We start from the raw sequence: 25,738 nt of genomic DNA on the forward strand, positions 1-25,738 counted from the left end.
TTAGGGGGTGATCAGGCTGGCAGGCAGAAGCGGTTAGGGGAAATCAGGAAGGCAGACAGGCGAGCAGTTGGGATCCAGCAGTCCTGGATTGTGAGAGGGATCCCAGATTGGAGAGGGTGCAGGCTGGGCTGAGGGATATCCACCCCACCCCTGCCCCTGTGCATGAATTTCGTGCACCGGGCCTCTAGTAAAATATATATTTTTTAAAATCACTCTTAAAGAAACCCCACTTCTCTGTTCAAAAATGATAGAAAAAGTATCTGTGTACTTTATTTAGAATGAATATCTGAGTTACACTAAAATGGTTTCAGATCTTTCGTCTGCTGTTTTAACAGAAGTTTTCTTCCGTAGGTTATGATGATGGCAGACATTGCTAAAGACAGAAGGGCTCATTCATTGAAGAAAGAGGGGAGTGTGTCTTCTCTAAGTAGCCATGAGTTCCGGCGGAGGGAACATCATGGGCGCATCAAAGAGTGAGTAACTCAAGATCTAATATCTTAAGTTCAATTACTGAATAAACAGGTTCATAATGTTTATCAGGAAAAAAAGAAAACATTTCCTTTGGGAAGTAAAAAAAGAGAAAATGGACAAGTACAAGGTTCTTGGGAGGATATTTTAAAAAAAGAAAGAGAAAGAAACTGAGAAAACATAAGTGATACTGTATGTTGTTCCCAGCAGCATTTTTTACTATTTCAAAGACTACCCCAAAAAATCATCTACTCAAAAGAACACCATATACAATGTAGACCAGATACTTCCTACATGTCTCGTGAATTCCCATCTTCAATATTATATAAATTCATAGTTTAAGCACTTTTGCAATCAATATATACATATACAATGTATTTAGCATTATTTTATGCAAATTTTGTAATGTATTTTCACAATTGTTTGTGTCCTTATAAATGGCTGTATAATAACTTTGTCAGTTTATAATTCTGGGTTAGCTAACCATTCCCCAGCTATTGGGCACTTTAAGTTTGTTTCCATTGTGTGTTTTTTTCTACTGTATAATGCCTCTGTTTGCTTTCTTCCCAGAAGTAGAATTAGTGAGTCAAAGGCTACTAAGTACTTTTTATTGTTTTGGCTCTTACTGAATATTGCATTTGGTCTCCTAAAGAGATAAATCAATTTTTTATATTTTCATGGCATTTCTATTTGACTGCCATTAGGAAGAAAACAAAACAAATTATTCAGTGCAGAGGTCAATTAACTCATATGACAGCCTTTCTTAACAATCTCACAGAATTGAAGGATGTGGTGTAGTAATTAATCCCTGTGGTTGAGAAACAGGAGCTAGTGTGTCCTATGGAACAGAGACCATAAGAACTGGGATAGATTTACATTAGAATTCTGAAACCATATCTTTCTACTCTCAGAATGTATCAATGCACTTATTTAAAACTAGAAGCCTGGTGCACAAAATTCGTGCACTCGGGGGTTGGGGGGTCCCTCATCCTGGATTGAAAAAGGGCACAGGCCAGGCCAAGGGACCCCACTGGTGCACAATCAGGGCCAGGGAAGGATGCTGGAGGTTGGCCAGCCAGGGAAGGACCGCGGGAGGGCTCCAGGGTGTGTCTGGCCCAACTCGCTCAGTCCTGATCCACCAGACCCCAGCATCAAGCTAACCTACTGGTTAGTGTTTGTCTCCTGATGGTCAGTGCACATCATAGCAAGCGGTTGAGCGGCCTTAGCATATCATTAGCATATTATGCTTTGATTGGTTGAATGGCCCACCAGATGAATGGACACTTAGCATATTAGGCTTTTATTATATAGGATTCTACTTTCCAAACATGCATGCATATATGCATAACCCATGGACACAGACATTAGGATGATGAAGGCCTGGGGCAGGGGGCGGGGGAGTGGGGAGGGGGATAGGGTGGGGGCGGACTAGAAGGGGCCAATTGGGGAGAAAAAGGGGACATATGTAATACTTTCAACAATAAAGATTTAATAAATAAATAAGATTACACTTTCCAACCCTGGATATTTGTGGATTACGAGCACAATCTCTCTTTTACAGATAAGAAATACAAAGGAATAGCAATCTTAGCATGACAGAAGTAAAGCTGAGAGAATAATTAACCTCTGTTACTTTTGCTTCTGACCCTAGCCATTTAGGCTGCTATTTCCAATATTTATGTATAAGAGTTCATAAGAGTTCTTTCAATTATGTATTTTTAAATAATTGTTAGATTAAATTCAACTTTTTTCAAGAAAATATTTATTATAATCTGACATAAATCATGTTCCCATGATTAATAAAAATAAAAAAAAACTTCTCTCATCCAAAGACTAAACTGTTATCCCTATTTACATACTTCATTTACCTCTTTCCTTTCAAAGCAAATTAGAAAGTCATAGAGAATCAGAACATGGCCAAATTTGAAGAATTAGAGATCACTCTTTTTTATTGAAGTATAAACACAAACTAAGCAACACAAATAAAAAATAGTTTTATCAACACATTAGAATCGATTTCTCACTAACAAATACATTTAAGTGATAATTATTTTGATATATTTTGAAGTAGGAATTTGAACTCTCAAACAAAACATTCAGAATGATCCTCTATCTACACTTTTTCTTGAAGAGCAAATGAATAGCTGCCACATAGCCTTGCAATTCAGAGCCATTTAGGAGGCTACCTCCCCAACTCTAACTCCTGTGTAATTTCTGTCTTAGACTAGACTGCATGGTAATTCTCCTTCATGAAATCCATCGTCAGCTAGTAGAAAAATTCTGAAGGCTTCGAGGCTATGAAATGCAGACATTGTTTTGAAATTGCAGTGCTTTATGGAACAGCATCTACCTTTCATTTGAAAGTTATTTCAAAACAATTTTAATAGATCAATTTCAGTAGAATAAAGTATATCCTGAAGTATATTGTGGACCTAATACACTATCTCTTTTCCTCCCCCCAGCATTAATCCTACTAGGTGGACATCATTTTTATGATTTTACTGTGAAATAACTGCAGCTTACAAGTCAAGTGATGATGTAATGACTAGGATACAGTCCTAGATCATGAGTATGGCATATGGCAGTGATTTTCAACCTTTTTCATCTCATGTACACATAAACTAATTATTAAAATTCTTCAGCGCACCAAAAACTATGTTTTTGCTGATTTGACCAAAAAAATAGGTTTAATTTTTATTCATTCACACCAGGTGGTCACTGTGTTGACTGTTATTTTTTTTTTATTTGACAATCCAGGGGAAAAGAGGTCAGTGCCCTGATTAAATAGTCAGATATTGCTTGTTTTAAAAATTCCTGTGGCACACAAAAAGGAAATCGCTGATATAGGGTCTACAGACCCTTGTCTGCTTCTCTAGCCCCATCTTCCCCACGATCCTGCTAGCGTCTATGCTCCAGCCACACTCAGCTCCCATGTTTATAATCCCTCAGTGCTCTGCCTTCCCTCCAGCCATTGCCTTATGTTCCTTTCCCGCGGGGCACCCTTCTCGGGAATATTCTTCTTACACTCTGGCTTCCTTCTCCTCCTCCTTCAGAATTTGTCTCCATCTCCATCTATCTCTCCAGGAAGCTCTCTCTGACAATCCAACTGCAACCACTTCCACTTCCAGACTGTGCTGGACACTCTTCCTTCCCGTTCCTGCTGCTTCCCCCTTGTACATGGCACTGTGTTTGGCGTGTTTGTTTGTTTGTTTATCTCGCTCATTAGATTGTGGCCTCATTTGTGTTCATAGCAATAAACACACAGATAAGGAGGGCAAAGAAGAGTAGAATGTAGAGCTGCTTGGAAAGCAGGTCCTTAGTGTGGTATAAGATCTGCCTAGATTGAACCCTGCCGTCGGGTTTTACGTCTACAGTCTCATACAGTGGTAGCCAATGCCTAACATTGATCCCTGGGCATAATGAATATCCAAAGAGCCCTCTGACTTGTGCAAGGATGATAGAATGCACAGCCCTAGCCAGTTTGGCTCAGTGGGATAGAGTGTCGGCCTGCGGACGGAAGGAACCTGGGGTCGATCCCAGTCAAGGACACGTACCTCGGTTGCAGGCTTCTCCCTGCACAGACTTTGGTTGCAACCAATCGATGTGTTTCTCTCACATCCATTTTTCTCTCTGTCTTTCCCATTCTCTTCCACTCTCTCTTAAAAAAAAAAAATCAATAGAATTTATAGTCAATATAATTATTGTTAACAGTTTTTAGGGTTGTGTGTATTTATTTAAATTACGTTTTAATTCCAATGTAATTTTATGCTTTCTTTTTTTAAAAAGAAACTTTTTACGCTGGATCTTACTATCTCAATATCCTAACGGTTAACACGTCACATTTCTTCCTACACATACCTACCTAGTTGTCCTCATACTTTGTGTTTCACTTCCACGATTAGTAGTAATAAGGGTGATAATAGCTGACATTTGCTGAGCCCTCACTATAACCTCGCTTACGTCTCACAGAAGGTCTATTACAGACAGTGCCGACAATGGCCCAAGGGCCAAGTCCAACCTGCCACCTGTTTTTGTATGGCCCTAGTGAAGTATGGTTATTACATGGTTTAAAAAAAATCGAAAGGAGAGTAATATTTTTGTCATGTGAAAATTATCAGAAGCCCAAATTTCAGCATTCATGAATAATTTGTCATTGGAACATACCCGTGACTTTTCATGTATGTATTGCCTCTGGCCGCTTTCCCGCTGGAACTACAGAGTTGAGTAGTTGCGATGGAAATCATAGGTCCCACAAAGAAAAAAAAAATGGCTACATGGGATTTTACAGAAATGTTTGCCAATCCCTGCTCTCTAAGATAGATGCTATTTATCATCTCCAGTTTACAAATGAAGAAACAGATGCTTCGAGAAGCTGAGCCTCCAAAGCTACAGAATTAGGAAGTGGCAAAATGAGCTTTCGTTTAGGGTCAAGTATTCTCGTTCCCTGAAAGCTGGCTCTCTATGTGTGACTTGCATGAACGAACGCTTCATTCACCAGAACCCTGTTTCCCATCCAGGGTAAGAGCAGGTATTCACAATGACGTCTTTCTTGTTGGAAGCTCAGCCTTTGGCAACCGCAAACAGTATTTGAACAGATGTGCTACTCTCACGTTCTTAAAATGGAAATTGAAACCCGAGGTTAGGTTACTGTCCCAGGATCATGTGACATGATATCCAGGCTTGTGATCCCTGAGTCCGCTGGTTCAACTAGTAGGCCAGGCCTCAGGTTGGTGATGAGAGTCTCTCTTTTGCCTCAAACCAAAATTACAGTGATGTCAGGCTATGAGAACTTTGAGTATGGATCCCACAGCTCTTCGCCGGAACCCACTGGAGCATCTAACACACTATCCCATTCTTTCGCTTATTCATTTATTCAGGTTCATCGAGCTTCTGCTCCGTGTGAATTATTGTGCCACGTTAGGCATGTAAAGGTGACTCACTGTAAGGTTCTACTCTGGAGAAGCTCATTTTTTCAAGTAAACTAAACACCACCTGGTAAATTTTTTTCTGCAAAAAATAGGAAAAACCATAGTCATTACTTCATTTAAAATATATATTTATTAACCATGGAGTGCATTCCAGGCACTATGGTAGGTGGTGAACCACACAGAAATAATCCCTGCTTTCTTGGTTTATAATCTGGTAGGAAAGACTCATTATATGGAAGAAAATAAAGCTGGATTTTAAAAATATATATATTTTAATTGACTTCAGAGAGGAAGAGAGAGGGAGAGAGAAATAGAAACATCAAAAATGAGAGAGAATCATCGGCCGCCTCCTGCACGCCCCACACTGGGGATCAAGCCTGCAACCCTTGCATGTGCCCTAACTGGGAATCGAACCGTGACCTCCTGGTTCATAGGTCAACGCTCAACCACTGATGGAACACTGATGTGGAAAACTTTAAAGTAATAGAAGAAAGTAGTCTCTGTGTTCTACGTGTTCCTTAGGAAAAGATTTCTTAGATAAGATTCCTACACACAAAAACAAAACAAAACCATAAAGTAAAAAACAAAACAAAAAACACCTTGATAAGTATAACTACAATAAAACTTAGCATTTCTGTTCAACAAAGAATACAATAGACACAGTTAATAAGCCGGTAGAAGATAGGTATTTTTTAATCATGCACATTAACAATAAAAAAGGAAAACCATTTTTAAAATAGTCAAGTGAGATAAATAGCAGTTTACAAAAGCAAAGCCCAGATGGCTAAACAGAACATGAAGAGATGCTCAAAAGCAGAATTTGAGAGATGATTGAACTCACTTTGGAATTAGGAAAATGCAAATTAGTCCTGGCTGGTTTGGCTCAGTGGATAGAGCGTTGGCCTGCAGACTCAAGCGTCCCAGGTTCGATTCCGGTCAAGGACATGTACCTTGGTTGCGGGCACATCCCCAGCAGGGAGTGTGCAGAAGGCAGCTGATCGATGTTTCTCTCTCATCCATGTTTCTAACTCTCTATCCCTCTCCCTTCCTCTCTGTAAAACATCAATAAAATATATTATTAAAAAAAAAGAAAAAGAAAATGCAAATTAAAACAAGATACCATTTCACCCCAATCTGAATAGCAAAACGTAAGAATAAAAACTGATATAGCCAGTGCTGTCAGTAAAGCAATCCAACAGCATTTAGAAAAATAGGCTTGTGCTATTATGCCCATACATCGAGGAAACTGAGGCTTAGGGTGCACTTGCCAAATTATCACAACTGCCAGGTGCTTCCCTGACCCTAGAATTGAGAGGCATCATGAAAGTATTTGTATTTGCTATGGGCTGAATTGTGTGCCCCGCCCAACCGCAACGTGCCTCACGTGGCCTCATCTTTGCTCCCTCCACTGCAGCTACTGTGGCCTTTATGCACTTCAAAAATACCAAACTTGCTATAAATTAAATGGCCATAAAACTAAATTACCTTATCAGGCAACGTATACCTTCTACTGACAGGGGAGGAGTAGGTATGCTTTTTCTGTAAGATCACTATGCATAAAATTATCCACAGAAGCTTTGAGGTAGAAAGTTCCCAGGTAAGTGCGTAACGATGCATATTTTACCTTGTTTTCTACGCCTTCCTTCTCAAGCACAGGGACTTTCTTTGTACTGCAAGAACTTCCCACTTCACCCCTGCATTCTGGGCAGGGCATATTTGTTGAAAGATGAAGGGAGTGGGGAGTGCAAATTTATACCCTGGAGCCTTCTTTTTCTCTGTGCGCTCTGAAATATCCCCACTAGGAGGCAGCACATGACTTCAAAATATGGTATTTCCAGGTATTTCATGGTAACAGAAGAAAGAGATGATATTCTGGCCTTCTTAATCTATTAAATTAATGGCTTTAAGGCTACAGTTTCAAAATATCTAAGTGATAATGGCAGTGAAATGTCAGGGAATGATTTCTCAATGAAAATTACATGATATGTGTGGCTAGTGAGATTTAATTGAAATAATTGTTTCTATCTCTAACAGTCAAAACAATAAGATATGCCTTGCACTTATTCTGTGTAATTCAAGGAATGGCCAGCAAGCAAATTTGTAAGATGTTTTGAGTGAAACTGAATTTCATGGAAGAATAAATATATTCCAACTCTTTAGCTGTTTATTTTTAATTTTTGCCCCTTTTCTGTGTAATCAGAACACAGGCTGCTGGGTTAGTTCGCATGGGAAGTTTCCAGGGACTCAAGTACAATATCGAAGGGCGACTTTTGTTACTGTGGGCCAATTTTATGCCGCTATTTCTGCATCCAGGTTAATTTCAAGTCTGCCCTCAGCAACAGTACATGTGATTCCAAGTATTAATTGAAATTTGCATTGGATTACAAATTGTTACTCTTCTCTAGAATGTTAGTTGATTTGTTCAGTGTTTTCACCAGTTTACACGAGATTTACCAGTAATCTACCTTTCTTTCTAAAACTTTACATCTGCCTTGTATATATTTTGCCAATTGAAATTTTTTCTCCATTAATGCCAAGAAGCTGATGATAAACATAAACAGCAAGAACATTTTTTACATTTACTAGTAAAAAACAAAATCACCCTATTGTCAGGATGGTGAAGGCCTGGGGAGGAGGGTTAGATGGGGCCAGTGTGAGAAAAAGGGGATATATGTAATACTTTCAACAATAAAAAAATTTTAATTTAAAAATAAATAACAAGATCAACTATAGCATTCCCTTTGCAATGACTCTAGAAGAATTAGTGTGATACACTAGGGAAAGTCTGGTCTTAGACAACTAAAATTCATCCACTTGCAATGTTTTGACATATACACAATAAATGTATTGTGCTGTGTATGCAGAACTGGTCATTAAAATAAGTTTTCTCTTCAAGCATCTCACGTTTTTATCTATAAAATTTCCCAAGGGCTTGAGTAAAGCTGTTTATCAATAGAAAACATGTATGTTCCTGGCCGGGTAGCTCAGTTGATTAGAGTCTTTTCCCAACATGCCAAGGTTGTGGGTTCGATCCCCAGTCAGGGCTCATACAAGAATCAACCAATGAATGCATAAATAAGTGGAACAACAAATTGAGGTTTCTTCTCTCTCTCTCTCTCTCTCTCTCTCTCTCTCTCTCTCTCTCTCTCATCCTTTCTCTCTCTAAAAATGAATAAATAAATAAAAAGAATCCTATCTAATAAAAGTAATATGCAAATTGACCATCACTCCAAGACACAAGATGGCTGCCCCCATGTGGACACAAGATGGCCTGCAGGGGAGGGCAGTTGTGGGCAGTTAGGGGTGACCAGGCCAGCAGAGGAGGGCAGTTGGAGGAGACCAGGCTAGCAAGGGAAGGCAGTTGGGGGGGACCCAGGACTGCAGGGGAGGGCAGTTGGGGGAACCAAGCCTGTAGAGGGGGGCAGCTGGGGGGAACCAGGACTGCAGGGGAGGGAAGTTGTGGGTGATCAGGCAAGCAGGGAGGGCAGTTGGGAGAGACCAGGCCAGCAGGGGAGGGCAGTTGGGGGGAACAGACCTGCTAGGGAGGGCAATTAGGGGTGACCAGGCCAGCAGAGGAGGGCAGTGAGGGGTGACCGGGCCAGCAGGGGAGGGCATTTGGGAGCGACCAGGCCTTCAGGTGAGGACAGTTAGGGGCAACTGGGCCGGCGGGGGATGGCAGTTGGGGGTGACCAGGCCAGCAGGGGAGGGCAGTTGGGGGTGACCGGGCTGGCATGGGAGTAGTTAGGTATCAATCAGGCTGTCAGGGGAGTGGTTAGGGGGTGATAATGCTGGCAGGCAGAAGCAGTTAGGGGCAATCAGCAGGCAGGCAGGCAGGCAAGTGGTTGTGAGCCAGCAGTCCTGGATTGTGAGAGGGATGTCCAACTGCCCATTTAGGCCCGATACCGGTAGATCGGGCCTAAATGGGCAGTCGGACATCCCTCTGGTATCGGGCCTAAACGGGCAGTCAGACATCCCTCAAGGGGTCCCAGATTGGAGAGGGTGCAGACTGGGCTGGGGGACACCGCCCCCCCACCCATGCACGAATATTGTGCACCGGCCCTCTAGTCTATAGATATAAAAGTCTAAGTGACCGTCGCATCTGAAACAACCAAATGGATGACTGAACAGTCTGTGTGGGGCGACCAGGCTAGCAGGGGGGTTAGTGAGGGACGACCAAATGACTGAGCAGCAGGCTGTGTGGGGTGACCAGGCCGGCAGGGGGGGAGGGCAGTTGGGGGCAACCAGGCTGGCAGAGGAGCACTAAGGGGTGACCAGGCCAGCGGGGGTGGGGGGGGGCAGTTAGGGGCGATCAGGCAGGCAGGCAGGTGAACAGTTAGGAGCTAGTGGTCCCGGATTGTGAGAGGGATGTCCAACTGCCGGTTTAGGTCTGATTGGGCCTAAACCGGCAGTTGAACATCTCCTGTGGGGTCCCGGATTAGAGAGGGTGCAGGCTGGGCTGAGAGGACCTCCCACCCCACCCCCACCCCCCCGTGCACGAATTTCATGCACTGGGCCTCTAGTGTATATATATGTTTGTCTAAGTCAATATTCTGAATTAATATTGGTAATTCCCAACTTTTAAATATAGGATTTCTTTTCTTTCTAAAAATTTACTGAGTTCATATTCTAGTTTAATGTCAGTTGCCCAGATTGCAAGCATTTTTAATATTTTGTCTTTTTTCAAGAAATATTTTCCTTTTTCTATTTTTTCTGTTCAACTTATTCTTCTCTCTCTTTTTTCAACTCATCTCATTCTAGTATTGGAACTGTCAGGTTTCAGTTCCAAAAATACCATAAACATTTTTTAAGTATAATTTTCCTCTAATTGTACATGAAGTTATAGTCTTGGTTTATAAATAGCCATCCAAGGTACAGAAATTGATAGACTAATTAAATATTTTCCCTCTGCATGATACAGGATGCTGGATTTCCAGCAAAATATCTGAAACCTCACTCCCCAAAGCCCTGTCTCCTCTACAAAACTAACTCCAAGTTGTGTGCTCTATTACTTGCAGCATCCCAATTCCAAGAAACGAATTCTGTATCAGAATTTGAATCAATTATAGCTCTAATCCTATCTAATAAAGATGGAATATGCAAATTGTCCATCACAAAGACGGCGGCACCCATAGCCACAAGATGGCGGTGCCCAGTCCCCTCAGCCCACCCAAGTCCCCCAGTCCTTTTAGCCCTTGCCGTGGCAAGGGGCAAGCAGGCCCCCGCAGAGAGCCTACAGCAGGGCCCCCGCAAAGAGCAGACAGCAAGACCTGTGGTGGCGTGGAGCAGGCAGGTCCACAGAGAGTAGAGAACCACAGGGAGCAGGCCTAAGCCATCAGTAGGACATCCCCTGAGGGCTCCCAGATTGGAGAGGGTGCAGGTCAGGCTGAGGGCCCCCCTCTCCTGCCCCCGTGCATGAATTTCATGCACCAGGCCTCTAGTTTTTATAATAATAATTTTTAAAACAGTGGCTTAAACAAAACAGAAATATATTTTTCTCTTACATAAGAAGTATGGAGGGGAGCATTTCAGGGATCTAGACATTATTTTTCTGATCCATAATCCATAAGATCATCTCAAGGCCCAAGATAGCTGCTGAGCTCTTGCCATCAGACCCATATTCCAGTCATCAAGGAGGGCACACACAAGCTCCTCTTGGTTGAATTAGTTCTTTTTAAGAAAGCTCTTTCAGAATTTCCATCCAAAGCTTTCACTTACATCACAAGCCACATGGCACCAACGAAGTCCAAAAATGTGTCTTTAATTTAGAGAGAAACATTCCTACAAATTTAAGGTTCTGTGACCAAGGAAGAAAGAACAACCTTGGAAAGCAAAGGGAAGTCCCTGCCACAGTGATCACTACAGTTTTCTTTATAATAGTAGAGTAAGGGACACAACCTAAATGACCTAAAGAATAAACAGTTAAATAAAACGTAGTATGTTCAATATGTTAAATACACTCTTGGTGTTTAAAATATTCATGTAGATTGCTATTCATTGACGTAGAAAATTATTCATGATACATTTCTGAGGGGGAAAAACAACTCAACATCGATCATGTAATCACATATGTAAAATCACATCTGAAAATATTTCTTTCAATGTTAACAGTGGTTAGATAACCACTGTGGTTAGTACTTTTTTGTGTAATTTTACTTTGTTCTTTATACTTCCCTATGCTTTGAACTTTTTACAATGACTATGCAATGATCATACGTATGATGACTGTGGGAATAAAAAGACACTGACTGAAATTGTTAACAGGATTCCAGGGCAGGAGGAATAGGGAAACTGAGACAGGAAAGTTAAAACAAGGCCGAAGAGTGTGGGCAATTTTCAGCCAGCTTGTAACTAGCAAGACACCTGAGAGCAAATGGTTAAAAACCTCCCTCATGAAAGAAGACGGAAAGGGGCAGGGGCTGGGAGAAGGGTAAAAGAAAAAGGGGGCAGTTTTACTCCCTAAGCAGAGGAGCCAGCAGTCTCAAGGCTTGGCAAGATAAAGTTGGCAGGTGCTTCTCGTGAATTCTGGAAGGTCACAGCAAAGTGAAAAAAAAGGACTTTGAGACTTGATCTATACCAAAATATTCAGCAGCGGAATTTTGAAACCTATAGACAAGAGGGTATATAATGCCTCAAACCCTCACCCAACTTGCTCCAGATTAGCTGAGAGCCCGTATGCTCTTCATAAGCCAGATGTATAGGTTTGCTTACTTGCTTCGCTTTTTCAATAAAGGTGCAGGCTTTAATTGCTTTGATCAATCGGCTTTTCACAAGGCAGTCAAGGTCTCTCGTATAAAATCATTTATATGAGAAGTCAAGGATCGAGGTTGGGGACAGCCCTCTCCCCGTGACTCAGAGGGCTGTCCCGTAACACCTCTCTGGTGACGGTGAGAGGTGCGTGTAACAAAATTATCTTCATTAATCAAAAAAGTCACTGCAAAACTTTCCATTTGCACATAATCTTCAGCCAGTGGGGTTTCTAGGCTCCTGTGATACCCATTTCGTTCTGAAAATATTAAACTGCGCTGAATATCAATTTGTAAGTAACATGGCGATCGCAAACAATAATGAGGACTGTCAAAATCCTTATTTGCTTTCTTGTCTTAGACTTCTAACTTTTGCAAATCTGAGTTTTGTACCAACTCTACTTCTCTATGAGTTTTTAGTAGAGTATTCAGTAGAAAAGAAATAGGGAATTTATTAATACCTTCTTATGCTTGTGTAAGTGTTAATGGCAGTAACTAATTTTTCAGGTAGTCATTACCCCTATTTTCATTCTGTCAGATACAATCATATGTGAGACTTTGTCACTGAGGGGTATAGGATATTTGAAATATGTCTTCCTTCCCTAGATGTGAAAAGTAAGCCTTTTGCATTGTTCCCTGTGTCTCTGAAATGGGTATAAGAATGACTCTTTTACTTACTTAAAAGAGCATTGTGAAGATAAGATAAGATCATCATAGGAAATGTTTTGCAAGTTAAAAGTAGCATTTATTATATTGGGACAGGCTGGCTTATCTTAGAATCAAGGGGCTTATGCAACGTTAAGCAGAAGCCGTCTTCTACGGTACTGCCCACAGCACCTGCAGCCAACGGAGCCAGACAGGTTGGTTGCTACTTCAAAGGGAGCAAAACATTGAGGACAGCAGGTGTTACAAGAATGAGAACTAAGTCACTAATCCAGAAAGCCATCGTGAAAAAGCAGCCACAATTTCTTGCATCACCTTCTTGGTAAACAATTTATTGTGTAAATTGTATTGTAATAGAGGATTATAAAAAATAGATTATCCATAATGTTCTTAAAATATCACTTTGCAAGAAGCTCACTAATTCCAAATAGCTGAGAACTAAGTCTTTTAAACTCCTTGTGGAAGAAAAAAAATTCCAACAATTAAGGACAAATATCTCTTTTTTATTTAAAGCAAAAACAGCCTGCTTATCAAAGTGGTCACTCTGAACACACACACACACACACACACACACACACACACACATACACACACACACACACACAATTACACAATCTCCTTTGAAATGACATCTGGCTTAACCTCCATTCTCACAGGTGGAGAGAACTGGGGTAGAGCACTCTGAGAGTGCCGTGGCAGTTGGATTTCCTCTGAATTAGGTTGAATTAAGTAGTGCCTGAGGGACATTAGGGGCTCCTCTGCATTGGGCCTCCTGTTCAGCACCTGGAGAAGCTTATATTGCCTGGGTAACCGAGCCTAAACCCTCTCTGAACGTTGAAAAGGGTGATTGATGCTTATTGATTTACAATCGTTTGGGTGAATTGTGGTTTCTCTCACCATGTAGGTGAGTTTTTCGCTTTTCTTTTTTTCTACTAACGGGATTTGTGAGGTACATACAATCGTGCATTCTTTATAACCCCCTCTGTATACATGGACTTGTTTCCCAGCGTGTTGTTTTCTGTATGTTCCCCAGCCCGTTTTGTGAGCTTTGTCCACTTTGAGGAGAGCCTTTGCACCTGTGGTGGAGATGCGCTCGGCAACCCCACAGACAGCCCCACCACGAACACTTTCTTAAGGATCAGATGCCTGGGCACCGCACTGGGCTTCAATCACTATTGAATTCAATCACAGTCACACCTAACTTCTTCTTCTTTTTTTTAATTTTTTAAAATTTCTTTATTGATTAAGGTATCACATATTTGTCCTCATCCCTCCATTCCCAGACCACACTCCTCCCTACACATGCCCCCACCCCCCGGTTGTCCTTAACCGCTGGTTAGGCTCATATGCTTGCACACAAGTCCTTTGGGTGATCTCTCCCCTTTACCCCCACCCTCCCCTACCCTCCCACTGAGGCCCGACAGTCTGATCGATGCCTCCTTGTTTCTGGGTCTGTTCTTGTTCACCAGTCTATGTTGTTCATTATTTCCCCTAGATGAGTGAGATCCTGTGCTATTAGAAATACACTTATAAGAACCTAAAATGAGACAAGCAAAAATGGTTATGCTGACAGGCAAATGAATCAGTCTGGTAGTGAGTTTCTTTCTGGGCCAACAGTTCTTTTGAGACCCAATTTCAATGTCACACAGTTCCTTATGTGTACGTGTCAGCCATGACATTTCAGTTCTGGATGGTGGACAAATGGTGGTAATGCAGGTCTGACCCTCTCTGGTTTGGTCCTGGGCAACCTGTAGAGACGAACAGCGGTTAACTGCTAGTATACACCTAACTTCTTACGCCTTAAAGTTTCCATCTCTCAAATGTTTTATGCTTTAAATATGTCACCAGGATATTTACCTGGGACTTGCTTAGACTTTTTAGAGAAAGTTTTACCTTTGTGGTAATTTTGCTGAAAGCAGTATTGTGCTTTGTTATTATTGTTGTAATAACTACTGACATTTGTTTCCTTCCTTGCTTCCAGCTGTGTGAGTTCTGTGTCGTACGTGGATGAACCTAGCCAGCATGACGTTGCCTCTCACCTTACAGTTCAGATGGAAAACACCTATCAGCTGGGTGTGTTATTTTATCACTCTCTTCTATGTTGAACTTCTAATTTCGTGAATGATATTTACTTAAACTAATATTTGATAACCGGCATTATCTTCAATGCTAGTACAATATAGGGGATCTTAATTGAGTGATTGATGCTGCTGTAATTTCTTTTCTCTTCTTTTGTTTCTTTTTCTTTTCTTTGAGTGTCATCACCCCAAACTTTAAATGCTTACAGAGAGTTCTCCACAACTCCATCTCTGCAGTACAAAAGGCTGCAGTTCTTCATGGGGGGGCCGGGGTTTCTCCCTGGGGAGCAGTATGGCTCCATGTAGATGGCTGGACAGAGCGCAACTTGGCAAGACAAGGGACACGCTTCTCCTAAGAAGGAATCTCAGGGAATGCCCCTCACTCCCAGGGGCTGAGGCTAGCAGGCTCCTCAACCCCCAACGATTCACAGCTGCTTACTGCTACATGAGTCCTGGTCAGCTCCCCTCCCCTCCACGGGAAGAGGTAGGACTGGGGTAGTGGTCGGCAAACTCATTAGTCAACAGAGCCAAATATCAACAGTACAACAATTGAAATTTCTTTTGAGAGCCAAATTTTTAACTTAAACTTCTTCTATCGCCACTTCTTCAAAATAGACTCGCCCAAGCCATGGTATTTTGTGGAAGAGCCACACTCAAGGGGCCAAAGAGCCGCATGTGGCTTGAGAGCCGCAGTTTGCTGACCACGGGACTGGGGTAATGGAGAGGAATGGGATTGGAGGAGGCTCGTCTTAAATCTGGAATTTTGAAGGGTCACCTGTGTGGAGACAGGTCAGGACTGGATCCCTTCACCCCATCAGAGTCTGCTTGTGCTCATGCAGAACCGCTTACCTACCCTTCTGGAGGGTCTACTTTTCTTTGTCAGTGGTTCCTCAACACCAAGCAATTCGCTGGGCAGCACTGGTGAATACTGTGTCTTACTGAAGTAAGAAGTCCATTGAGTATTTGGGGGGATTATCTTGTGGATTTATTTTATATCTACTTGAAATGAAGTGTATATATAAAATAGGAAATAAAAGAGCTATGCATTAAAGTTTTACCCAACAAAACCAACCAATGCTGTGGATAGGTGGAGAAAAAAGCCTTTAAGGCAAAGGCAAATGATTCTGGGTCCCCTGTTGACAGAGATGTTTATCCCTTCACACTGAGGTTTTAGATCTTTGAAAACAAAGATCTTTGCACCTGCCCCTAAACTCCCAGTGGAGTCCACAGTGAATATCTTTTCCCATTCATGTTTTCTTATAGACCTACTTGTTTTCTCTCAATGCGTCCCTGCCCACCATTATCTAAATCCATATATAATTACTGCTATATAGAAATTCCGCAGAGACTTACCAATGACCAAAGAAAGACCCTATGGGCCAGAGCAGTTCCATCTGTGCCAGTTAACCTCGTGAAAATTATAGACCATCCACACATCCCATTAAGCCTTGTAGCCGGGTTTCTACAGTAATTCCCCCAAGACTACATGGATTACAAGGCTCCATAATTAGTCAGTCTACTGGTATTTTCATAATGCTGTGGTAGACAACGAATATTCCTGCCATCCAATGCACTTTTACACTTCTTGTAACCTTACCCAGTTTTGGGGGGGAGTCATCATTACTACTTTGGGTCCCTAACATTCTGCTGAAGCTGATCCTAGCCTCAGAGATGTACTAGTGACTGATTCTGGGATGGCATAGACCCTTTGATTGGTCAAATCAATCAAAGTCTTGATATTCAATTCAGAAAATGTTTGGCTGTTGAAGAAGCAGATCGGGCCCTGAAGCCTGAACGAATGTAGGGGCAATGGCAGCTTTTGCTCTCTTGCCCTCACAGGAAGCCTAAAACCAAGAGAGAATTACATCCCAACGTCATCATTTGAATCCTAAGTCCAAAGTACTCTTGGGCTTTTTAGTTAGGCAAGCTAAGTTTGGGTTAGGTTTTCACCCATAGTAGCTAAAAGATCTTTGCCATTCTGTGCCTATGATTTGGGGTTCTGCATACTGAAAGGGTTTGAGTCCGATTTCAACAAGATAAAGGAGTTGAAATATAAAGCCATCTGTTTCTTCTTCCTAGGATATATTATTTTAATGACTTATTTCTTCAAATAAATGGGCTAAATTGTCTTATCAGTTTTAGAAGTACTGGATGTTGAACCAAGTTAGAAAAGTAGCCTAATATATGGTGACAAAAGATTTTACTTTGGTTTGTGGGCACACAGTGCAATATACAGATCTTGTAACATAGAAATCCACACCTGAAACTTACATGTCACCCCAATAAACTTAATTTTTAAAAAAGAGAGGATAGAAAAGAAATTTTCCAAATACCTTAATATGTATAATATTTTCCACATATTCTTACAAAAACTTGTGTGAATTATTCTCCTATAATTAGTCTTTTGTGCTTGACAATTAATTTTTTAAGCATTCAACTAGCCATTTTATTAAAAATCAAAAACATATTTCTACTTCTATTTGTTTCTGGATTTATTTTGCATATGAAAGGTACTCTGTGGGCCTTGGTAAAGATTTTCTCATATCTACAAAAGGCAATACTGACCAGATTAGAGGGGGTGGGAGATCAGTCAATCGCCAGCATTGTTGTGTTTAATATTTCACATTCTATAAAAAAATATTTGTATCATCTAAAAATATCTTAAATGGTTAACATGCTTGTCCTCCCTTTATCTGAGTAATTACAGCCACAAATTAAACCTTAATATAAATTAATGAAATGAAAGGGAATGTAAATAAACCTTAATGTAAATTAATGAAATGAAAGGGAATGGTAAAATAAATGTATATATTTCTTGTAATGAAACACCATTTACATATGCTCATTAATTAATTATTGAAACATGCATATAGAAAAAATACAGTCTATGGAATCCAATATATCTGAATTTGAATACTAGTTTTGCCAAATCCTAAATAAATGGTGTTCAAGCAAGTTATTTAGAATCCTTGAATCTCAGTTTCTTCATCTATAAATAGGGATAACAGTCCACACATCACAGGAATACTATGAGAATTAAATGAAGTAATGTATTTACATTGCTTCTCTATTCATTATGTTATTGCTTTTCAAAATTATTGCCTCTAAGACTTTACCTTGGATCAAGGAGAAGAAAAGCCTTCTATAACATCCAATATAATTTCCTATTAATTATGGAATGAGTTCTCCATGGTCCTTTTTTGGAGCAATGATTAAAGAGGTACTTGATTCTTTAAAAACACTAACTGAGCAGCAAGTCAGACAAGACTCATTGGTGGCCATATTTGCTGCACATTGAGATAGCCTGCGTGAGAATGACGCCAACATAATGGAAAGTAGACTTTTAAGATGGAGAGAGAGACATCATTGGAGCTCACCTTCCATGAGAAGATCAGGCCCTGTCATCAGATGCGTTGTTGGACAGAGCCTATGAGTCTCAGCTCTGACTTCACCCCACCCCGTGGAGACCTCCCTCCTTCCATACTGACACCCTCACTGATCTCGCTGCCTTCTCAGCACCAGCACTCCCTTTCCTTCCTCAGAATGAGGTAGCAACAACAACAACAACAATATATATCTAACTAGAGGCCTGGTGCATGAAATTCGTGCACGGGGATATGTGTCCCTCAGCCCAGCCTGCACCCTCTCCAATCTGGGACCCCTCGAGGGATGTCCAACTGCCCTCTCACAATCCAGGACTGCTGGCTCCCAACCGCTCACCTGCCTGCCTGCATGATTGCCCCTAACCATTTCTGCCTGCCAGCCTGATCACCCCCTAACCACTCCCCTGCCAGCCTGATCGACGCCTAACTGCTCCCCTGCCGGCCCGATTGCCCCTAACTGCCCTCCCCTGCCAGCCTGGTCACCCCTAACTGCCCTACCCTGCCAGCCTGGTTGCCCTTAACTGACCTCCCCTGCAGGCCTCGTCGCCTCCAACTGCCCTCCCCTACAGGCCTGGTCTCCCCCAACTGCCCTCCCCTACCGACCTGGTTGCCCCCAACTGCCCTCCCCTATAGGCCTGGTCTCCCCCAACTACCTTCCTCTGCTGTCCCAGTCCCCCCCAACTGCCCTCCCTTGCAGGCCTGGTTCCCCCCAACTGCCCTTCCCTGCAGGCCTGGTCACCCCCAACTGCCCTCCCCTGCAGGTCTGTGTCCCCCCCATCTGTCCTCCCCTGCTGGCCTGATTGCCCACAACTGCCATCCCCTGAGGGCCATCTTGTGGTGGCTATCTTGTGTCCACATGGGGGCATCCATCTTTGACCACATGGGGGTGGCCATCTTGTGTGTTGGAGTGACAGTCAATTTGCATATTACTCTTTTATAAGATAAGGATGAGTGTGTGTGTGGGGGGGGAGGCACTGTTGTAAGCACTTTAAAAAGTTCAACTCATTTAATCCTAACAAAAAACAATATCTGGTCATTATTATTATTATCTCTGTTTGGGGAAACTGAGACACAATGACTAAATTTTTATCTATTCTCTCTTATCTATTTTTATGGACAAGTTTTCCCTTTTTTCTTTGTTTTTTATCCATCAGACCTACTTCAGGTCCTTGATTTTTTATTTCTAAAAAAATGTTTCCCTTCTAAAGAAAAAAAAATTCTCTCAAAAAGAAAAGGAAGGAAGGAAGGAAGGAAGGAAGGAAGGAAGGAAGGAAGGAAGGAAGGAAGGAAGGAAGAAAAAGAAAGAAAGAAAGAAAGAAAGAAAGAAAGAAAGAAAGAAAGAAAGAAAGGAGAAATAGCTTTGGCATTCACATCCCTTGACTCTGAAAGTAGCTTCAGGGAGCTTATTTTGAAAGTCAAAAGCTGAACACTGACAATCTCCTTCTCTTTGTATCTCAGCATCCCTGCCCGAGCAAGGCAATAATAATTGTGGCTGTATAGGGGGAAGTCACAAAGGTGAGAAAAGCTCATTACGATAGAAAAGCTCATTCTATTTCACAATAGAATCTGGTTGATGAGAGTCTTTAAAAAAAATAACCAAAGTGCAGAAAAGACATGGGTCCATCTGGACAGCAGGAGCTCCTGGAAACAGGCTCAAGTGCCCCCAGGAGTCTGTCTCTCCAGCACCAAACGGTGTGAGCGCCTCCTCTCCCTGTGTCTGGAGTCCTTCCCACTGTGAGAAACTGGCCTCCAGCAGCTCCTAAGGATCACATGGCATAACTTTGCCACAGAAAGAGCCTGATCCTCGCCTACTCCCCATCAAGTCTGAAATAAAAATTCCAAGAAAGGACTCTAATTGGCCTGGCGTGGAGCAAGTGTTTCCTCTGGGCCAATCCACCATGACCTGGCCTTGGGCTCAAAAGAGGCAGTGGGAGATCCTAAAGAACCACGTGGTCAGTGTAGGAAGAGGACCAGTTCCTGGAAAGGGAGACACTGTTCCCAAATGGCAGGGAGGTGTGCTAGGCAGACAGGCCTCTGCACTGAAGGAGTTTACTGCTTTCTGAAGGGAGCCATGCATATGGTCATCATAGCACATGACTAAATTGTCATGTGGGTGATGTAGGTCAAACGTCAGGTATGTGTGATATGAGTGCTTGGTAGGAGGGAGTGAGAAAGAGAGAGGTATCGTTCTAAAGGATGTAATCTACTTAATTTAGTCCCAGCTGGCAGTTCATTTTAAAATTTCTTAAACAGAAAGGGGGAAATCATCCTCAGATTTAGCCTCATTTCACTAGAATATTTGAGGAGAAATCGAAAAGATCCACAGAAAGGGACACTGAGGTCTATGGTACCAGGAGCTTGCCTACAATCCAATAAAGCAGGAGTAATCAAGACCAACCTTTCACAGGTTAAAACTGCTTATCTCTGTCTTGTGGAACAGAGATTCCTGCTGACTAAAAATTGAGATTAATTATCACACTCATTGTATCAAGTATCCTTGTTTTACATGTTCAGATGCATTCCCCACACGAATATAAATTTAATTGAACAATTCCTATACCATCATCAAAATAAAAATACTATTTATTGAGCCTCAGGAGGCTGACCTATCTCAGCTACAAGCATAGGCTGTAACCTTCTGCTTCAGTTCAGCCAACGGGAAACTTGCTTCAGAAGCCACAGGGTGGAAGGACTGTGAGCTGGGTATTTTTCCCTCCACTCTGCCTGTGGGTTCATCTCAGGCTGTTTGTATCCATCAACAGAAGGACATAACTCCTCTCAAGGGAGCCTGCTCCACATGCCTCTTCTAGGATCTAAGAAGAGTTCCTTTCTCATATCCCTCAAGCCGGGGGTAGGATGAGGGATACCTTCACTTTCACTAACCTAGAGGCAGTTTCCTTGAGATTTCCTACATCCTGCTCAGACCTCTCAAAGGACTCCCTTATTAAGTCCCCCTGGAATTGTCTTAACTTTAGTGTGTCATGTGTTCCCTGGGGCCCTGACCGATACAGTCATTAAAAATAAACACTGAAAAGATACTGATGACTATTCAAGTAGAATTGGATATAATTCTTGATCTCATCCATTTGTCCATATCAATTCAGCAAATAATGATCGAGCCCCTGTACCCCAGGCCCTGGGCACATGGTACACATTGTACAGTGACAGAAAGATAATGAGGTTAATATTCCCAGGAGGTACAGGCAAGATCCTGGAGTGCCAGGTAAAGAAGACCCATCTGAAGCTCCTTATCTGAACATGGACTAAATGTGGTTAAGAATATGAGCTCTTGAGTCAGATAGATAAACATGGGAAATCCCAGCTCTGCCACTGTGTGATTCTGGGCAAGTTACACAATGCATTTAAACCTCTCTTTCCCATCTTTGAAAGGGAGATAACAGTAAGATTCACCCCAGAGATTACTGGAAGATTATATAAGGTAACAAGTATGAAATTCTTATCATAGTGCCTGACGTGTAGAAAATGCTCAATAAAAGTAGCCATGATCTGTACCATGATTATTAGCTCTAAATGTTTGATTCTGTCTTATTTCAGAAGTCATAAATTAAATATTTCTTAAGCTGTTAGCATTGTATTAGACTCTGAAGAGGATAAAAATCTGGCCGACCTTATCATTTCACTGGGGAGAAAGGCAGGTGTGCCTTAGCTGTTAGGTGGATTAGGAGCCGAGATAGTGGTGGGGTCCCAGTGCATTGGGAGTGCAGAGGAGGGAGGGATGGTTTTTATCTGAAGAGAGGAAGAAGGCTACCTGGAGAAGACTTTTGAGCTGGCCTTGAAACACATTAGTGGATATTTCTCAGATGAACATGATGGGAAAGGATGTTCCATATTTAAAAAGAGAGAGAGAGAGAGCAAGAGAAAACGTACAAGCAGCTTTACAAGACCGATGAAGTCCATGAGGTGGAGCAGCATCGAGCAGAGACTGTGATGTTGGGAGAAGAGGCTACAGGTAGGGTGGGAGCTGAATGTTGGACCTTGCTAAGGGAAATATCACGGTAAGATCTGGGATTTAAGACCTAGAGACATAGAAACATCTAGCAAACTGTCAAACCTCAGAGGGAAGGTGGAGAGGGGAAGAGATTAATTAACCAATAAATTCATATGGGTTGGAAGAGATCAATGCAGGGGGGAGGGAAATGTTGCACTTTCAACAATTGAGGTTTACAAAAAGAATGGCCCTGAGAACATAGTAAACAGAAAAAGAAAAAAGAAAAAGATCTGAGATTTAGAGCGGTCCACGCCGTTGCCTTGTGGTAGGTAGACAGAAGCAGAGAGAGGTGTTGAGACTTGGACGTAGGTCATTAATAGTGGGGACTGGGGAGGAGGGTACTTTTCAGTGTCAAACCTCGATGGTTGAACACACTGTTTAGGTAGTCTGGTAAATGGATGAGTCTATTGTCTTATTCTCTGCCAGAGAACTTGACTGAAAACCTAAGACTACCATTTCTCCTTTAATGAAGGCCACACAGAAGATTAAATGTCTCTCCATGTTTCAGTACTCTTAATTAGCCTGTGAGGTGGGTGGGTGTGATATAAAATGACTTCTTAGCCCAGGCCAGTGTGGCTCAGTTGGTTGGGCATCCTTCATGCATGCAATGGTTGCTGCTTCAATTGTGGTCAGGGCACATGCCCAGGTTGCTGGCTAAATCCCCAGTAGGGGGAGTGCAGGAGACGGCTGATAGATATTAAGCTCTCATATTGATATTTCTTTCTTCTTTCTCGTGTCTCTAAAAAGTCAATAAACTATTCTTACATACATACACACATAAATATAAACAAATAAATAAAATTACTTCTTAGGCAGAAATTTTGTCTGTATTTTCAGGTCCTACCAAACATTTTCCAGTGGTTACTGTCAATCATATTCTGAAAGATGTGTTAACTAACTACCTACAAGAAGAACAATATGACCCAGAGCTCTGTAGACAGATGACTAAAACAATTTCTGAGGTAATGTGCGATTTGCCTAAAGAGTTAACTGTAGCTAGAATATTTGCAGAAAGCACAATCCCCTACTTTTTGAAGAAGGCAATTAATTTGCAGTAGCAGTACAAATGCTTATTTATATTTTATTTTATTAAAATATTTATTAGGTCATATTCTATCTCTGTGTAAGAGCCTTTGTCTGAGACAATCATTATGTGCATCATTTGCATGTATTTCATTTAAAAAATGTATAAAACTGCCCCATTTATTTTTTTAATTATTGTAAAAGATTAAAAAAATTTAATGATCATTTCTCTTCCCCAAGGCAGCTTTGATGGACATCAAACACAGACCTTGTGGCCTTTAAATTCATTTAAGTACATTCATTTCTATTTTTATCAACTAAAGTGCTGGCACTCTATCAGATTTTCTCTGTTTGCTTTTTTATAACAAAGTCTTTAATGAGCATTTATGATTAGTCATATTGCAGGAGACTCCAGATCTATGGTCTCTTAATTAGACATGAACAAGATGGTGTGACTCTAATGCCAACATTCTTTGAAGGGAAGCCATCTTAACATAAATTTTCCAAAGAATGTAATAACTCTATTAAATTCTGTTTTCTGGATTACAGTTTTCGCATGTGCCTGAGAAAAAATGTACATTTATTGCTGGTGCTGTCATTTTGTCCCTAAATGTCCTTTCTCATGAGGACAGTGCTTGAAGCAAATCATAGTTATAGTCACTAACAGTCACTAATCTACAACAGTTAGTGACAGTATCTACAATGCATCATGCTATTTTCTTAAATTAAATCCATTATATTTATGACAATGGTTAATACTCTTAAGTTTCAATGTGGCTAAGTGAGAACCATTTTTTTTTCCTTTTAAATTCTAGGTTATTAAAGCCCAGGTCAAGGACTTGATGATCCCACGGTACAAGCTGGTTGTGATTGTTCACATTGGACCTCGGCATGGCCAGAGCATTCTTATTGGGAGTAGATGCCTCTGGAATCCTAAAAGTGATACCTTTGCATCTTATGTTTTCAGAAACTCTTCACTCTTTGCTCTTGCAAATGTCTATGCCGTTTACTTTGAGTGACTGAAAATCTAGTATTACTTTTTTAAATTCAAGAAATAGGCTGTGTCTAAGTACACAAAATTTTTACTGACTAAAGGTTTGAGAAGGAAATATTAATACTTCAAACAACTGGAAGATTTTGGAATTTTTTAATACTCTTTTAAAGGTTGGGGGCGGGGAGGGTGGCACAAGAAAGAATCTTGTTTATCTCAAGAAGGAACTAAGTCTTGGTTCTGCTGGGGGTTTTTTTTTTTTCATAGACATAGAGTCTTATTAAATATTGCTTTTGGTACTAATTATTTTAATTACTCTTCAATTAAAGAGCTGGAATTTTCTGAATTGTTTTTTTAAGGAAGAGAGGTTTTTTTTAAAAAAAAAAAAATACATGGCTACATACCCTGGCCAATAAATGACAGTAGGATATTTAACATGGCATACACAAATGACTAATGTTAATATGTCTCAGTGCTGCATATAAAAGAATACTGGCTTTCATTTTCTACTTAATAAATTGAGCAGCATTCATTAACTGCAATTATTGTTACATGTACCTGACAGTTGAAACTGCTGAGGTAGAATTAATGATTTCATAACAATTACTGTAGTCCCGCGGGGCTGCTAGATAAAACTAGAAGCTCTTGTGGGCTGCCTGCACTTCACAGAATTGTGGGAGAACTCAATGTTGGCTCTTCAATAATGGAAACCATAAAGTGAATAAAGCCTTTTTCAGGCACTGAAATAATCGTTGTGATATTAAATATGCATGATGCTTAATAGTAAATGTATTTGTAACACATAAAATCATGTATTTGAAAGAGACACTGCTTTTAAGTATACACTGCTCGGTGTGCCTTTGAGTAGGTTTTCCTAAGCTAACAAACTTTCCCACAAAATATATAGCTGGCAGCCTAACACATAAGACGTGTGTATTTACTATTTTGTTCTTGTGAATTTACAAGTGACCCAGTGTGGTTTTCAATGGATGGCACTAAAATTTATAGGGCTGAAATAGCTTATTATTCTGCTGGTTAATGTAGCTTGTGCCATGGATCATTTATTTTTATGGAGCTTTCAGCGTGTAAACTGATGCTGTGGCATTGTTCTTGGATGGTAAGTGGACTGCCCAGAGGACATTAGTTAAAGGTCAAAGACAAATCGTACACATATGGAGAAAATTAGCAACACGGTAATCCTAGGGAAAAAATGATGTGTAATTCATACCAAAAAGAATTTAACAAGTGGGAAAACAGTCAGTTCTTTATAGTTTTAAAATGTACCGATGTCTCATTTTTCACCCAAACCACATTTACTTTTAAAATCTCTTGCCTTCTGCTTGCTCTGGCTTTGAAGGTAGCTTTTCAAAATGAACTAGTCAATTTTTGTTATTTTTTCTGTTAGTGCCTTAGAGGGAAAATGTCTGTAATAATTTATCACAACCAATATTT

The 25,738-nt window shown here is 41.1% G+C and overlaps 1 protein-coding gene across 1 annotated transcript; it reads left to right on the top strand.

Moving 5' to 3' along the window:
• The first annotated feature begins 354 nt into the window (after window positions 1–354).
• On the top strand, window positions 355–24,314 carry DYNLT5 (dynein light chain Tctex-type family member 5). Its single transcript, XM_054721302.1, has 4 exons — window positions 355–473; window positions 14,784–14,875; window positions 23,110–23,234; window positions 24,111–24,314. The coding sequence occupies exons 1-4, from the start codon at window positions 355–357 to the stop codon at window positions 24,312–24,314; spliced, it is 540 nt and encodes a 179-aa protein (XP_054577277.1).
• The last annotated feature ends 1,424 nt before the right edge of the window (window positions 24,315–25,738 follow it).

This window comes from Eptesicus fuscus, chromosome 9 (genome assembly GCF_027574615.1).
Source record: "Eptesicus fuscus isolate TK198812 chromosome 9, DD_ASM_mEF_20220401, whole genome shotgun sequence".
Classification (NCBI taxonomy): domain Eukaryota; kingdom Metazoa; phylum Chordata; class Mammalia; order Chiroptera; family Vespertilionidae; genus Eptesicus; species Eptesicus fuscus.

Bases quoted from the DNA above. Each gene is read 5' to 3' on its own strand.
- DYNLT5 (XM_054721302.1), top strand. From the start codon at position 355: ATGATGATGGCAGACATTGCTAAAGACAGAAGGGCTCATTCATTGAAG. The intron at 14,876-23,109 runs GTGTGTTATTTT...CTGTATTTTCAG, and splicing joins GGAAAACACCTATCAGCTGG to GTCCTACCAAACATTTTCCA. The intron at 23,235-24,110 runs GTAATGTGCGAT...TTTAAATTCTAG, and splicing joins TGACTAAAACAATTTCTGAG to GTTATTAAAGCCCAGGTCAA.